The 17393-nt window shown below is 37.1% G+C and overlaps 1 protein-coding gene across 2 annotated transcripts in view; it reads right to left on the minus strand.

Moving 5' to 3' along the window:
- Positions 1 to 4695: 4695 nt before the first annotated feature.
- Positions 4696 to 17393, minus strand: part of RRAS2 (RAS related 2) — a 79245-nt gene continuing 66547 nt past the window's right edge. Inside the window, exons 3-7 of one of the 2 annotated variants that reach the window (XR_010664417.1) lie at positions 16809 to 16911; positions 16529 to 16637; positions 15496 to 15565; positions 8016 to 8134; positions 4696 to 6209 (exon numbers count right to left, since the gene is read on the minus strand). Coding sequence is in view for 1 of the 2 variants with exons in the window: in XM_065944965.1 (XP_065801037.1) it covers positions 6122 to 6209; positions 8016 to 8134; positions 16529 to 16637; positions 16809 to 16911 (419 nt within the window). In the remaining variant the exon portion in view is untranslated. The remainder of the gene's footprint in view (positions 6210 to 8015; positions 8135 to 15495; positions 15566 to 16528; positions 16638 to 16808; positions 16912 to 17393) is intronic. The other variant, XM_065944965.1, reaches the window with a different exon arrangement.

Genomic DNA, 17393 nt, shown 5'->3' on the forward strand with positions numbered 1-17393 from the left:
CTCACCACTGCATCAAAAAGAATAAAGACCTAGGAATAAACCTACCTAAGGAGACAAGACTTGTACTCTGGAAACTGTAAAATGTTGATGAAAGAAGTCAATGATGACACAAACAGATGGAAAGATACCATGTTCCTGGATTAGAAAAATCAATACTGTCAAAATGAGTATACTACTGAAGGTAATCTACAGATTCAATGCAATCCCTATCAAATTACCAATGGCATTCTCCATAGAACTAAAATGAAAAAAAATTTTGAGGACATTAAAAAACCCAAATATTATGGAGACACAAAAACCCCTGGTTTTAAATTTGTATGGAGATACAAAAAAACCAATCTAGAGAAAGAAAGATGGAACTGGAGGAAATCAGGCTCCCTAACTTCTGACTATACTACAAAGCTGCAGTCATCAAAACAGTATGATACTGGCACAAAAACAGAAATATAGATCAATGGAACCATATAGAAAGCCTAGAAATAAATCCATGCATCTATTGTCAATTGATCTATGACAAAGGTAAGAATAGACAATGAAGAAAAGATACTCTCTTCAACAAGTGCTACTGAGAAAACTTGACAGCTACACGTGAAAGAATGAAATTAGGACATTCTCTAACAGCATATACAAAAATAAACTCAAAATGGATCAAAACCTAAATGTTAAGGCTAGACACTATAAACTCTTAAGAGAAAAACATAGGCAGAACACCTTTTGACAAATGGCAGCAATTTATTTTTTGATCCACCTCCAACAGTAATGAAAATAAAAACAATTGGGACCAAATTAAAAGTGCATGCACAGCAAAGGAAACCATAAACAAAACAAAAAGACAACCAACAGAATGAGAGAAAACATTTACAAAGTAAGTGACTGAGAAGGGATTAATCTCCAAAATATATAAACAGCTCATGCAGCTCATGTCAAAAAACAATGCAATCAAAAAATGGGCAGATCTAAATAGATATTTCCCCAAAGAAGACATACAGAGGGACAAAAGCACATGAAGCAACATCACCAATTAGTAGAGAAACGCAAATCAAAACTACAATCAATGAAGTATCACCGCACACCGATCAGAATGGCCACCATCAAAAAGTCTATAAACAATAAATGCTGGAGAGTATAGAGAAAAGGGAACCTGTCTATACTACAGGTGGGAATGTAAATTGATACAATCACTATAGAAAACAGTATGGAGGTTTCTTAAAAAACTAAAACTAGAACTACCATAGGATCCAGCAATCCCAATCCTGGGCACATGTTTAGAGAAAACCATAATCAAAAGAGATACATGTATTCCAATGTTCACTGCAGCAATATTTACAAGCCAAGACATGGAAGCAACCCGTATGTCCATCAACAGCTAAATGGATAAAGAAGATGGGGTACATATATATTGTATATATGTACAATGGAATATTACTCAGCCATAAAAAGAATGAAATCCTGCCATCTGCAGCAACATGTATGGGCCCAGAGATATCATACTAAGTGAAGTAAATCAGACAAAGATGAATATCATATGATATCACTCATGTGGAATCTAATTTTTTTAAATGATACAAATGAACTTATTTACAAAACAGAAGCAAACTTACAGATTTCAAAAACAAACTGATAGTCACCACAGGAGAAACACAGGAGGGATAAATCAGGAGCCTGGATGAACATACACACATTACTCTATTTAAGACAGAAAACCAACAGGGACCTATTGTATAGCACTGGGAACTCTACTCTGATTACCGGTGTGAGAAAAGAATCTAAAAAAGAATGAACATATGTAAAACTGAATGGATTCACTATATAGCTGAAAGTAACACATCATTGTAAATCAACTATAATAAAAAAAATTTTTTTTAATTAAAATGTCTTTTTCCCCCTAAAAGTACTTTGAAACTTCATAAGCAGTCACTGGTTAAGTACCCATGTGTTCAAGTGATACAGAAACCTATCGCTTTATAATCCTCTCCTATTTATCTGTCAGTTACTTGTTCAATGGCATCACTATGTACAGGAATGGGAAAAATAAATAAATAAATAAAACAAGTGGTGATGAAAAACTAGAAGAGGAACAAATTAGAACTCAAGTATATACAACTTTGTTACACTGAATTTTAAGTCAAAGGATAAAAAGACCAATCTATGTTACAAAACTCTGAGGCTCCAAATACAGAGAATCCTCAATGTAAGAGGTGTGTCAATAGGGCAAAATGTCCAAATATGGAATGTTGTAAAGCCCCAAGCAAACAATATAGGGAGAAAATTCCTAGGGCAGAAACTCATGACTGTTAATTCAGGAAATCCTGTTTGAAAGAATTTCTACATACTTAAGAGCTTCTAAAGTTGGGAATGTAATCTCAAATGTTAAATGTGTTAAGAGAGCAGGATTGGCAAACCATGGCCCACAGATCATATCCAGTCTGCCATCTGTACAGAATGATTTTTACAATTTTAAATGATTTTTTTGAAAAAAGAAAATTAACATTTCATGACAAATGAAAATGACATGAAGTACAAATTTCAGTGTCCACAAATGAGGTTTCATTGGAACACAGCCCCATTCTTTCATTTATAGATTGCTTATGGCTGCTTTGGTGCTGCAGTGGCAGAGTTCAGTGTCTGGGACAAACACCACATGGCTTGCAAACCCCACAAAGATATTTACTAACTGATCCTTCACAGATGAAGTTTGCCAGCCTCCTGGCTAGAGAGGGAAAAGAATGACCACACAGACAAGCGCTATTCACATCATGAGGCAGATCACTCTTTGTGAGAAGATTTCAAGTCATAGATTTATGGTTACCAGGCACCTTTGATTATATGATGGAAATAAAATGGGAAAGACCTCATCTTTCAGTCATGGAAGAGCATGAACCAAATCTTACCCTCCTACCTTAGACAATCAGAAAACCTGAGTAAATATGTGAAACAACTGTTTTCAAACATACACCAGGCAGCAAAGGACTACAACCCTGATGGAAGGGAAACAAATAAACTAAGCCTTAAGATTGTCCTGGCTTTCTGCCGAGAGGCACATTCCAGATTGCAGAGGGCGCAGGGGATTCCAAGCAGGGCACAAATGCTTCCCTGAGCTGAAAAGACAGACGACTGGAGATCAAGAAGTCTGAAGCAACTGAAAGCTGCAGCACAAACTTCTGGAGGGGAGAGAGAAAAAAAGAGCTCCAAAAATATGCAGAGAGTCAACAAGTCTTTGTTAAATATTAATGTTTGCATGTATAAGGCGAAACTCCAGGAGGCTAGGGAAATGACCCAGGAGCTGTGAAAAGAGCTCATGTGCGGCTAGGAATTGTCTGAGTTCTCACAAGCCAAACTGGAGAGTCTTCACTGATTATATATAGTACTCAGTAAAGACCCACATGGGCCATACCTCAGTTGTGGAGCTGAACTATCCTGGAAAAAAAAGCTACTTGAGACTGCATGAAGCTTAAAAACAAGACTTGAAAGGATCAAACTGAACTACACATAAATTAACCGGCGACCAGAACAAAGTCCAAAAATCCTTAATGAAGGCAACAAAATCTAGGCACCCAACAACAAAAAATCAATAATGTCCAGCATCTAATAAAAACTTAACAGACATGCAAAGAAGCAAGAAAATGAGACCATAATGAGAAAAAAAACAGTGAACAGAAAGAGATCCAAAAATTAAAAAGATGATCAGTGGACAAGGATATCACACAGCTATTATAACTATGTTCAACTATTCAAAGCAGCCTTTCTCAATCAGGGTTCTGCAAGAGAATTAAACATTACAAAAAAGTTATTTGAGGGATTATTTTCTCAATTATCTCAAGCATGGTACACAGCAAGAACCATTCCAAATGCTCAGAAGAGAAGTTAATTTACCACATACAACAGGCAAGGCATTAGACTCAATTCTCTAGGAACTCAGCTGGGAGGGGCTGGATGAGAAAAATACATAAACATAATGAGGAAAGAAACAGAAGATATATTTAAACAAACGAAAAAAAACCAGGTCCACAGGAGGAGGAAAAACTGTAAGGTCTGAAATGAAAAATTCATTGGATGGGATTGACAGCAGATTGAACAACTGCAGAAGAAGAGGTTAGGGGACTTGAACATATAGAAGTAAAAGGCATCCAAGTGAAACACACAGAGGGGGAAAAAAAGTAAATTTTGAGATAATAAAATTTAACATCCAGGCTGCTTTGCTACCAAGCATTTACTCAGAATAAAATAAAAGATTTCCCACTAAATACAAATGTTTGTATAGGCAGTCTCTTACTATCTGAAGTTACAAATGATAAATAAAAGAAATTCCCCAACTTGAAAGTATTAACAAGGATATGAGATAGTACTACAGCATCAAAACCCACAGAATAAGTGCTGTAGTAATTTTAATAGGCATTCAAACAAATGTGTGTGCTCTGCTTCTCCAGAGAGGGTGTATATATTCACCCTCCTCTCTTCTCTACAATTGCGCATCTCTGTCAGGAGCACTTCACAGAAAAAATTTAAGAATCAATGACTTAAGAAAATATTCAGGAAATCACCAGAAACACTAAAACACAAGATTCCATTTCATTTCAAGTTCACCTACTAAATAACCAGTACTGATCTTAGATTCAAATCCGAGGGCAACGGCATAGAACTACAAATAAGTTTCCTCCAACAAACCACCAAAATAACAAGTCATTAAGCATCATCTTGTGATAACAGATCAATTTTAATTCTAGCACCTGAAGCTATACAAGGGTACGCTTTATAAACTTCATGAAACTGTTGTACACATTCAATAAAGTGACAACTGTGCAATACCACTTAGTATCTCAAAATCAGGAACAAACTTTTGAATTGTTTAAACACAATCCACAGAATTAAAAAACAAAGCCGGAAGTCATCCACAGTTATACTACTTGTCAGTTAAAGGTTTTACCACTTACTACTTGATAGAACAGTCAATATCTAGTAGGGGATATTGGAAGTGATTTCAGATTCTCATCCTGTTGTACTCTATTGGGAAGGTTTATTGAGTAGCTATGTGACTGGCCAGAGGTGGGTACAACCAGGACCAGAACAGCATGTAGGATTCTACCACAGTTTTTGTAGTTTTCACTTTTTTTTCTCTTTGTCAGTTAAAAGTGAACAGTGAGAATTAAATACTTATCTTTACATATACACAAGGTATGCTGTGAAAGCATATTTGCTTACAAACATATAAAAATACTTGTTAACTAGTTTGATAAGAAAATAATGTATAAAAGTATATAGCAAAACATTAATCATCTCTGACCCTGGAAAGATCAATTCCATATTTTATATTACAAAACAAAAACAGTTTTAGTTTTTTGAATCCCTTATCCAGAAATACGTGAAAAGGAAGACAGACAGAAATTATTTATTTTTACTCTCAACATGGCTGTGAAAAAGAGTTAAATTAAAATACCAAGAACAGTGAAATGCCTAAGTCCAGAATGAGTCCAAATATTTGGCCACACAGAATATTATCTTTAAGAGCAGGAGTAACAGCAAAGGCTTTACACGCAGCTTTTAACCTATAAATACAATAGGCATTTTGGTATTTTGGCCACTGGAAAACAAAGGCTATAGCATCAGGAAAGGTCTGAGATGTCTCACGTTTGTGGATTCAATTCAGTGTATTTAAGGTTAACTAAAGTTGACATCAAAATTTTTAGAGATAGGCAAAAATTCACATTTTAAAAAACTCCCTATGTTTCTATTTAGAGTAACAGTAGGCAATATGATTCCAGAAGTTAAAAGTTATTTCACAACCGATGACTTCAGCTTGGCAAACAGCTTAGATTCCAAAACTGATTCATCCCTATTAAAAGTAAGCTTTAAAAAAAAAAAAAAAGAATGTGTCTGTGTATATAGATATACATTTTAAAGGAATCAGATAATCTTTGAAGCAGCCTTAGTGTTTCCATTAAATCTGTCTTGAAATGACCATTGGATTAGCTTCATGGAAAGGATTAGCCAGCTTCTTGGTCTAAGGCTACCACGGTGATCATTTATCTAAGGCTAGAAAGGTACCAACGTGATGTAAACTGTAAGGAGAGGAGGAGAAGATGAGGGTTTTCCTGGCAGTTGGTAGCTAAAATTCAAAAGATTCTTAGAAAATGACACAATGGCAGCCTTTCTTGTCTTTTTCTTTCCGTGTTGGTTCTGGTGAAGGAGGACATTCCTGCTCTTGAAATTTCCTGTAAGACAGAAAAATCTACAGATAATTGTCTTTTTGGTAATATATTGCTACAAATGCAGGTTACTGTTGGACCAATCTGGTTTTCGTGCATATGCATGTCGGTGTTAAGTTTCAAGGAAGGAATCAAAGCCAGTCACTGGGGGCAGGGATATACAAATGCATAAGCAAACCTGTCTGAGTTTCATTTATGGGCAAGTCTTCAATTAGGTGAGATGCTGAACTCAACAACCTCTAAGTTCCCTTCCCAGTTTGAAATTCCATGACTCCAAGTATCCTTAGGAAGGAGTATCAATAGAGTATCTACCCTTATGAGATAAGCCATTCCCATCTCGGTTCTGCCACTTTGTAGCTACAAGTCTGTACTAGAGAAGCTAGTTTCCTCTCTGAGCTGTGTTATAATAGGAGGGATAATAAAACCCTACCTATCACAGTTTGCAATGAGGACTGAAGATTTTTGTTTATGTTCAAATGTATAACAGTCTCTGGCACAAAAAAAGTCTCCTTTACCCCCTCTTCACTCCTGACTGACTGATAAATACGGATCAATTCTGAGAACCAAAACCAAGGACAAAATATCTCAAAAAAGCAATAAAAAAAATTTTTAAAGCACTGGTTCATATGGTAAAATACGCATAAAATTTATCATCTTAACCATTCTTAAATGTACAGGGCAGTGGCTTTACATTTATTCACAATGTTGTACATCACTATTCACTTGTCAAATCTTTTCCAACTTGAGAAACTGAAACTCTACATGCCTTAAAAAAATAATAGAATTTGGGTTGGGAATCCCCTGGTGGGTTTTAACAAACTACTAAAAAAATAAAAAGATAATCTTCACTTCTTTTCCACCCCACAGGGAATGCCTTGAAAGGGGCTAAAAAAAGAAAAAAGAAAAAAAAGTAAAATAGAAGCCCATAGCTCAGATGTCAATTCACCTTAGATGTACAACTAACAGGAACTAGGTTCATATACTTGTCAAACTAACTAGCAAAGAAACCAGCAGATCTAAGAAAAGAGGGTGAAGTAGGGGCCAAACCAGCAAACTAACCAAATCCCGCCCATTAAAGCAACTCACTCTTTCTCACACACACAAACTCCAGCCTATCTCACTCACCACCTCAAGCTTCCTGGAACCCATTAACACTTTCTGAATCACAGGGGCCCCCCAGGCCAGCTAACAGAAAGCCTCTGTGAAGTGTGGATATCATACTTCGTGTTCTGTGGGACTGCTGAATCCTTAAGGCCTGGTTTCCTCGTAGCCAGCGGGGAATGGATGAGAAGCAAAGCTAAGAGCACACACAGGCTCTGGAATCAGAGATCCAGATTTAAGTCCCAGCTCTGCCATTTTAACAAGCTCCAATCATTTAACCTCTCTGTACCTGTTTTCTCATCTCAGAGCGGGGGCATTATTGGGCTGTGGTGGGGGTTAACTGCAGTAATACACGCTAAGCACTTAGCACAGGATCTAACAAAGGTCACCATTCAAGTGTGAGCTGCTGTCCTCACTACCTTCATACCACCTCTGCCTTTGGAAGCTGCATTGGTTCTTTTCAAAATCTATGTGTACTCTACTTCAACATAATAAAATTAGGCTTTTTGGAAGCAACTAGAATACGTACATAATTAAAGTTTTTAACATATTATGTCAAAAATGATTCCAAGAATCACACCTACAATTTCCTCCTCCTTACTAAAAATATTTAATGGTGATTTTTTTCCCCCAGTTATTTTAAAAAGCACAGCATGACTACGCATCAAATTCAATAAATTAAAACAAACATCTGATATGTGTTCTGCTTACCTTATAACCCGGACAAGTTCATGGAAAGCTTGATCTACATTCATCCTAATCTTTGCTGATGCCTCCATGTATGTTACCTTAAGTTGCCGTGCTAATTGCTGTCCTTCTTCCTGTGTTACCTGAAATTCCAAGAGTTGTGTTTGAGGTACAGTATTAACAATTAGATCTGTTCTATCTACTGCTTGGCTACCGACTGCACTGTTAATCCAGCCAGAGACCAAGTTTGTCTTTCGTAAGATGAACCAAGAGACTTAACAGCTTAACACATACTGCTGAAGCCCAGCTCTGCTGAAAAACGCAGAACATGAGAGAGGCAAGATATTAGCCTAGTGATTACTCAAAAGTATTCAATACAACAGTGATAAATACTGGCAAGTATACAAAGTGGTATGAGAGTCTATAACCCTTCTGGGCAGGTCAGGGAAAGCCTCCCTAAAGAAGTGATATTCAGGTTAGGAACTAAACAAAGACTATGGAGTTGGGTCAAAGTGAAGAAGTATCCCTCTTATATGCAGAATCCAAAAAGAAATGATACAAATGAACTTATTTACAGAACAGAAGCACACTCACAGACTTAGAGAACAAACTCATTATGGTTGCAGGCACTGGGGAGAGGATAAGGGAAAGGGATTGTTAGGGACCTGGGGATGGACATACACACAGTGCTATATTTAGAATGGATAACCAACAAAGTCCTACTATCCAGCACATGGAAATCTGCTTAACGTTGTGGCAGCCTGACGGGAGAGGAATTTGGGGAGAATGGATACATGTACATGTATGGCTGAGTCCCCTCACTGTCCACCTGAGACTATCACAGCATGGTTAACTGGCTACTCCCAGCACAAAATAAAAAGTTAAAACAAAGTAGCCTTGACAAAGGAAACAGCAGGTGTGAGGGTGCTCCAGGTTCCAGGAACTGAAGAAGCCTAGAATGGCTGGAATATAGCAAGCCAAGAGACAGCATAGCAAGCATCAAGAAGCCATGGATCTTCTTCCCATCTGCATTCCCCAGTACTTGGTACACAGAAGACTCCCAATAAATACGTGGGGAGAAAAAACAATGAATAGGACCATGCAACCTCATAATGACTTCCTTACATGAGGCAATGAAGGAAGGTAAGCATGGAAGGGTGGATTTGCTGATGACATATAAATGCCAGATCAGAATAAGAAAATGCTAACTGAATATAAGTAAATGCCCTATATGTATTTTAAACATAGAGGGCTAAAATGATTATTATTATTGATATTTTATAGTTATATTTATATGGTGGGGCTGAAAATATATATTTAAAAAAAAAAAGACTCACTGCTTCTATTACCACAAAAAAAAATAAATACAGGTTAGAAAATAATAGATGAGCAAAAAGGAAAAAATAGAAAATTTAGGAACCTGTCATCCATACAGAACCACATTCTTCTCATCTTTTTTCAATGATATAGATTTTTCTCTGAAAAAACAGAATTATAATTTTTGTACCTTTATCTTAGACCCTGGAGTTATGCTAAATCCACTTATCTAGGTGTTTTTTGTTTTTATTTTTGTAAATGCTACAGACTCTTTTTATATAAGCAATCATGCCACTTGTTAAAAAAGACAGTTTTTTGTTGCTTTCTTTCTAATGTGGATGCATTTTCATTCTTTTTCTGACCCTTCCATATTGCCTGGAACCTCGAAGACAACAGAGGAAGCGGATACTTTTGATTTGTTTCTGATCTTAGGGACAAAGCATTTAGTCTTTCAGCATTAAATAAGCTGTATTGTTTTCACAATTCCATTTTATCATCTTGGTTGGCTAATGAACTAGGTATGTATTATGTTATTTTTATAATTGCTTTAGTTTATAATATACATGTTTCACTTCTATCTAATTCAAATGGAATGTCAATCCATGTATAGTTTAAGACTATTAACAGTATGTTTCTTTCTCCTGATAATTTTTATTATTACCAACTACACTATTTTTGTTTTAAACATCCCATTATGTTTTAAGGAGATTTAAGCAACAATAATAAAAGTAATTTATATTTACCCACAGAAATGGGTAAAGGTGTTCTTCATTTCTTTGTATAGATATAGATTTCCATTTGGTATAGTTTTCCTCTTTTTGCATTTTTTTTAACGTAAGTCTGCTGGTAATAAATTCTTTCCATTTTTGTATATCTGGGAGAAGTCTTTACTTCACCTCTGCTTTTGAAATAAATTTTTAGATATTAACTTCTCAGTGAGTTTGCCACTCTGGTTGATTACAATATGAATTATTCCTGGCCCTATTTCAGCTCAAAGTATTGTTCCACCTATTCATATAGCTTGTTCTCCTAATTTAATATTACATTCACAAAATTCAGCACCTTCAGTGAAATATCATTAGACTATTACATTAGCATGTATACATCTAACAATTACTTTATATCAGATTATACCCTGTTGTGTTTCAAAAGAGTCGCAGGCAGGTTCTACACAGCACTGGTATAGTAAGTTTAACAGTTTTAAATTTTACTCTGCCTCTCCTTCACAACAGTACATGTACCATAAGGCCTACGGTTTGAAATATAAATCAATCAAATTAAGCAAGCAATTAACAATCAGTAAGGAAGCCAAGTATGAAAAGAAAGCTTTGAAGAGCCACCAATTTAGAAAGGAAAATTTCTTTTTAAGAAAAATTGACATGAAATTCCTTCCTACAAATAGAGCCTCATGTCAAAAATTCTGTTCCTTCTTCCTGGGATGTCTTCCCTTCTCTCCCAACTCTATATTAATTCATTTCATACTAATAATTCAAGACTTGAGCAATCAAAAACTTTCTTACTGTTGTTTTTAACAGTACCCCAGAATGCCCATCACATTCTTTAATGACTAGCAAAAAAAACCAACACACTACAATTTTTTGTTTTGTCTTCTCATTCTCGCACCATTATGCCATTTTCAGCTAAGCTGTAAGGCCTATTTGCCTTTGTACACCCAGAGCCTAGAAGAGCACATAGCAGTTATTTAATAAATATACATTAAGGAAATAGAGTATGACCAAATACTTACGTCTCTCTTCTTTTACTTTGAAGGTAAAAATAGATATTTGAGACATGTCAATCTCAATGAATTACTTACTTTACTAATATAAGGTAATTTGATTGTGGGAGGGAAATACACATCCTTAAGAATATTACTCCTCAACTAATAAAAATAAATGAAAAAAAAAAAAGAATATTACTCTTTCTGCTCAATTACTCCTCAGAAAGCTACCTTGCCCTCTCCCGCCTACAAGATACAATTCAGCTGGAGGGAAACAGCAAATGACCCATTTTTATACAATTAAGAAAAATTACTGCATTAATAGTCTAGATGATTAAAAAAAAAAATGCCACTGCTAAGACTGTTTATGTGCTTCACTTATTTGTTTGTTAGCACGGTCTCACACCAGTCTTCCAGGAACCGAGGTCAGCAAAGTTCACACACACCTTTCTGCTCAAGATATCTCTAACCACATACAGTGCTGCTTATGAGCTTACTGAGCATACTTTTAGTTAAGAAGTAAAAACAGCATCACCACCACAAAAGCAAAAAAATATGACAAAAAGAACACCACATGGAACAAAGCCAAAACACTGTGAAGCCAAAAATCAACAAAAAACTGAAAGACACATAAACAAGGATTTCCTGGAGGTTCCCCAACCGGGGAATTTTATAAAGATACCAAATCTTAAGCCTGGTTTTGGTAGATCTGAGTGCTGCCCAGAAATGTTTCATTTTAAACAGCCAAGGTGCCCCCCCCCCCAAAAAAAACCAGTCAATGTGAACCTGATGCAAGAAATTCAGGTTTACATTTGGAAATCTCCAATGAGATTCAGTTCAAAGGCACAAATGAATCTTCGTGGAAATCCACAATAATACAAGTTTATCTAACACTATGTATTTTTAAATAGAGAAGAGCAAAATGGGAATGATGAGAGCAATTTTATCAAACAAATGGGGTTTAATAGGAATAGACTACAACATCTGCAATACTCACTTAAGGTTGTATTGAATTAACAATACAACCTAAGTTTACAGAAGCAAAATTTGTTTTTCAAAAATATCTATTATGTAGTCATTTTAATACCACATCTTGGTTCACTGATGCCTCGATTCATTCCTTCAGCAACTTTGTTCTATGTGCTAAGGATAAAATATGAACAAAACAAAGTGGTCAAAACTGAGAAGCCCTCATGGTGCTTACAAACCTTTTAGATACAGACAAGGTGCCAAGAGGTAAAGCCAGAAGGACCCTCGCTCTCCTTTGTGGGGAGGAGCCTGTTTTCCCTGGGAGGGTGCAGGGGCACGTTGTGGTCAAGGTATGGACAGACAGGAGGAGAAGGGATGAGCACACTGACCTAATACACTGTAGTTACAGGTGAAATGGGTGCCTTTCTCAAATTATTGATGACAAGCACTTAACAAGGAGGAGAGGAAACTAAGCCAGGAGAGGTAAAAGGGGGAAAATCAAAAACACACACAAAAAGAGAGAGAGAGAGACAAAAACTGCTGATTTCTAGACCAGGCTGAGTCAAGGACATGGAACCTGAAATCAGAGCTCCCATGAAGTTCACAGTCCAAGCCCACACACAGTTGCTGTATTAAATTTCAGAATTAATATGCTGTCATATTTAATAAGGTTTACATTTTAGCAAGGGCAAGCAAATCATTTACCTATATCTTCTTACTACACCTCTGACAGGATAAACAAAATGATCAGTCTCTCTAAAGGCTCAGGTATGTGGTAAAACTGCCATTCAAATTCTTCAGATCTCTTTTTATGTCAGTGATTTTGTTTTTTTCTGTCATCAGTGCCTAGAAAGTGTTCTATAAAAGCTGGATGAATAGGGGATGCAAGAAGCAAGTTCAGAGACATACAGAAGCCAAAAGGAAGCAGCAAAGCCTCTTCCGGCTGATCTCCCCTCCCTGATGGGTTCAGAATCTCAGGAGCAGTAGTAGGGATACCCAGGGCTGACCCACATATAAAGAACACAGGGAACTGGCATTTGCTCTGTAAGAAAAACAGGACGGAAACTAGAGCAAGTCCAAAGGATCATGCCTAAGACAAAGGCAGGAATTAACAAGCTGACCAGCAGCTGATGGCAATGAGTCTAAAGAGATGGCCAACAAGTCAGCATTTCCAAACAAGAGGAAGTTTTTATGGGGTGCCTGTGGCCTGTCTGGGTTCAGCTGGTAGAGCAAATAAGGATCCCAAGGTACAGAGAATATCACCTTTAATTCTGAAGAGGGTTTTCAAAGGTAAAAACCTTTAATATAGTATTTCAACTACTATGAGTAAGGCCCTCAAGGCTAGGAAGGGAAAGGTATGTTTGTACACCCAGGGCCTAGAAGAGAGTCTGCCTCAGCCCTAAGATACCTGACACAGACAAGGAAGTATCAACAAAGGGAAGAGGGAGGAGGCACAGGGAATACTGCTCCAGAGCTAAGTAAACGGAGTGTTTCAAAAAGGAGAATGTGAGTATCTGTGTCAAATGTTACTGACATCTGCCTTAAGCGGTGACCTTGACCGAGTGCTACATGCCTGCAGTCAGTGCCAGAAAGGAAAAGAAGCAGAGAATGAGTGTACAGATAACACTTCTAAGGAGTCTTGCTTACTCGGAGGAGCAGCAAAAAAGTTCTTGAAGAGGGATGTGAGGTTAGCGCTTGCTATGGTTGCTGCTGCTGCTGCTAAGTCACTTCAGTCGTGTCTGACTCTGTGGGACCCCAGAGATGGCAGCCCACCAGGCACCTCTGTCCAGAGGATTCTCTAGGCAAGAATACTGGAGTGGGTTGCCATTTTGCTATGGTTACTTTTTGTTTTAAAGATGAGAGCACTGCAGCATGTCTCAGGCTGATGGAAATGATCATGCCGGAGAGAACTGGAACACCTGGATAGAAATGCTGGGGCGATGCCCAGGAGAAGGAACAGATGGGCTCCAGTGCCTACCAGAGAGGTTGGTCAGAGAGGTGAAGTTTATCCACACGAGTGGGGAGAAGCAAAACTGATGGGGCACACGTGCACTTAGGTTAGTGCACGTGCAGGAAGGAACATGTAGAGGTTTCTCAGGGAAATAGGAAAATACCACTCATCATCAATCTGCTAAAAATGAGGAAGGGGAAGTGTTATAAACTTAAGGATGAGAAAGTATTAACTATCAAACAAGTGGGAGATGAATGGACTAGGGAAACATAGGAGGATTTCCAGTCAGCACTAAAGGCTCTCACATAAGAGTACTGACGATGACTTTTAAGTGAGTTAGCTAACACCCCAAGTGTGGATGTGAAGGATCCTAGAAAAGAGAAGACAAAGCATGGGAGGAATAAGATGTCTCTTTGTGCCTATCCTTCAGAGAGGAGACCTATAGGAATGAGCAGAAAATTAAGCAGTTTTCAGCCATTTGGTTTTCTCCCTTGGATACATATATACATTTGAACCTTTCAGTGTTTACATAGTAACTAATGTCTATGCATCTGTTTTAAAGCCCAGAAATAAAGAACTTACTTCAAGTTCATTGCCTATCTTTGAGGTGATGAAAATATTCAACTTATTCCCAATATTGCTTCTCTTATCACTGTGTTGTTATTTTACTCTGAGACTCTATTACTTTTATTTTAAAAAAAAAAGAAAAACACAAGTTGAAAAATTTATAAATCTATGGTATAAAACAAAGCCAAAGTACCGCGATATGTTAATATCTGTAGACAGATGGAAACCACACTCCAAATACTGGCAATCTTCACTACATAAATGGCTTAAAAATAATTCATACTGATTCCCTGCCCCCAAGCTAACGATGCAAGACTTGTTCTGGTGGACACACTCTCCCCTTCTCTGTTCTCCCTAATCTTGCCAAACGTATAGAAGACTCCCACCTCAGCCCAGGCCTGCCAACTTATTCCTTTACTGGAGTTGCCACCATGAAAATGCTTGAGAAAAACCAGGGCAGGAAATCTATCTATCCAGCATTAGATATAGCAAGAACGCCCTGCTCCCTGCAGAGCTACTTTGCCATTAGTTCTCAGATCCAACAACATCTACAAATGTTTCCAGTACTAGAAAGGGCTGAGAAGGGCAATAAAAAAGTCCTACTGAGCAATATTTAATCAATATAATTAGACAGAAATGCTGAAGAAAATGGTCACCTCAAGATAAAATATAAATTTTTTAAACAGATGGACTGTCTACTCCAGGTTTCAGGATGTGATCAATGCCATATCCTAAATTACTTTCAACAGCTTATACTGGTTTGAAATGAAGATAGAATGTTTTCACCTTAACTTTATAATAAATCAGACCTGAAAGAGCAGTAGCAGTAAAATTTATTTTACATCAGGTAAACATTTCTAAACAGCTTTAGAACAGTATCATCCTCTCAAGTTCACGTCTAAAATTTGGTATACCTTCAACAAAACTTTACAAATAGAGCACATGAATCAAAGATTATGTATTAAATAATGGTTAATTACAAAATGGAAGTCTGTCCTCAATGCTGTTTGTCAATCCATTTTTCCTGATGTTTGCACTTTCAAACAAAATCTGTCAACAAAAGATTATGTTAACACCAAGATTATATTAAAAAAAGGGAACTTAAATACCAGCAAAAGTTAAGAAAGTATTTAAACAACTGTATTCCAGATGAGGGGTAAAGACTAAAGACCTAAATAATGCAGCACCTCCATTAACTTACATCTGATCTTGCTCCCCTTTCCCACAGAAAGATGAGTGGCCAATATATACCAAAATTTTTTAAAAATCAAATGTGAAGTAACTGGGTAAAGAACAAGTGAGTATAAATAAGCTTGCAACTAAATACTAAAAATATTATTTTCCTGCAGGTTATTGGGCAATTAGAGCTGCCCATGTGATTAACAGGACCTAGGAAAAAGTCAAACACTGTCATTTAAATTAAAATCATTCTCTAAATGAGGTAATTCAGCATTAACACTGAATTAGGTTACCCGGGTGACCCAGATGGTAAAGAATACACCTGCAATTCAGGAGACCTGGGTTTGATCCCTGGGTTGGGAAGATCCCCTGGAGGAGGGGATGGCAACCCACTCCAGTATTCTTTTTTTTTTTTTTCCCACTCCAGTATTCTTGCTTGCGGACTCCCCATGGACAGAGGAGGTTGGTGGACTAGAGTCCACAGGGTCACAAAGAGTCGGACACGACTGAGCGACTAAGCACAGCACAGGGGTAATTTTAAGAGCATCTGACTAAATGAGAGCTGTAGGTCTTACGTTAGAAATTATAACATGTGAATGGAGCTGGTATAAAATACCTGCAGGTTTACAGCCCACTGAAGTTCTGTGTAATATGTAAAAATTTAATATCCCCAAATCTACTTCCTTTTAATTTGTCACCTGTTACAGTACTCCTATCAAATCCAATGTGCCACACTCAGCACAGTGTTTTTGATCACGGCACTTTCTCATTAAATATAGCTGTTCACTCACATAATTACAAATAACTGGTTTCCCAAGAGCAAAACCCTCTCACCTGTCTCTGATGATCCAGATCTGCTTTATTACCAATTAAAATCATTGGAAACTCATCACGATCCTTTACTCTGAGAATCTGTCTTTGAAACTTATAGATTTCTTCAAAACTAAAAACAAAAAAAAATTCATTAATTTGGTCAAGTATCAGAATTCAAACTTCCCTGCCCGATTTAGTACTTTCTGACTTTTCCTTCCCCTACACAAACAAGAATGCAAATTTAATGAACAGTGATCTAGACATGAACAGGAGAGATCTACAGTTAAATACTGATACAAACCTGCCTCTATCTGTGACTGAAAAGACCAAAAGGAAACCTTCGCCAGTTCTCATATACTGTTCTCTCATAGCTCCAAATTCCTCTTGTCCCGCTGTATCCAGAACTAAAGAAAAAACAAGAAATGTAATGATGTTCATGTGTTCATCTCACAAAAATGGCTCCCTCACATGGGCAGGCCCAGTTAATGTGAATCCTTTGGAAAACATCACACTTGGTATAATTTTTTAAACAGCATTCCCCTTTAGTACTTAATTTTCAATGCTAAAGACAAATGTATTCTAATGGCAGACAGTCACAGAGTTATCTTCATCAGTGCAGGTTGATTTCATAGTTAGAATACATTAGCATAGCAATGATAAGGTTAAAAATATCAAATCCATATAGGCAGACAGTCAGATAACCTCTGAAGTCACTTGGATGTTTACCTCCTCTATGAAAAGAACTGAAAAAGATATCTGTAAATTCAAGAAGGAAATGCTGGTGCACCCCACCCCACCCCCAAATACCATACTGAATGTACAGGTGCTGAGGTATTCATTGATCTCTGTGAACAAAAGAATCATACAAGTTAAAATAACAGACCTT

This window comes from Muntiacus reevesi, chromosome 9, assembly GCF_963930625.1.
Source record: "Muntiacus reevesi chromosome 9, mMunRee1.1, whole genome shotgun sequence".
NCBI lineage: Eukaryota > Metazoa > Chordata > Mammalia > Artiodactyla > Cervidae > Muntiacus > Muntiacus reevesi.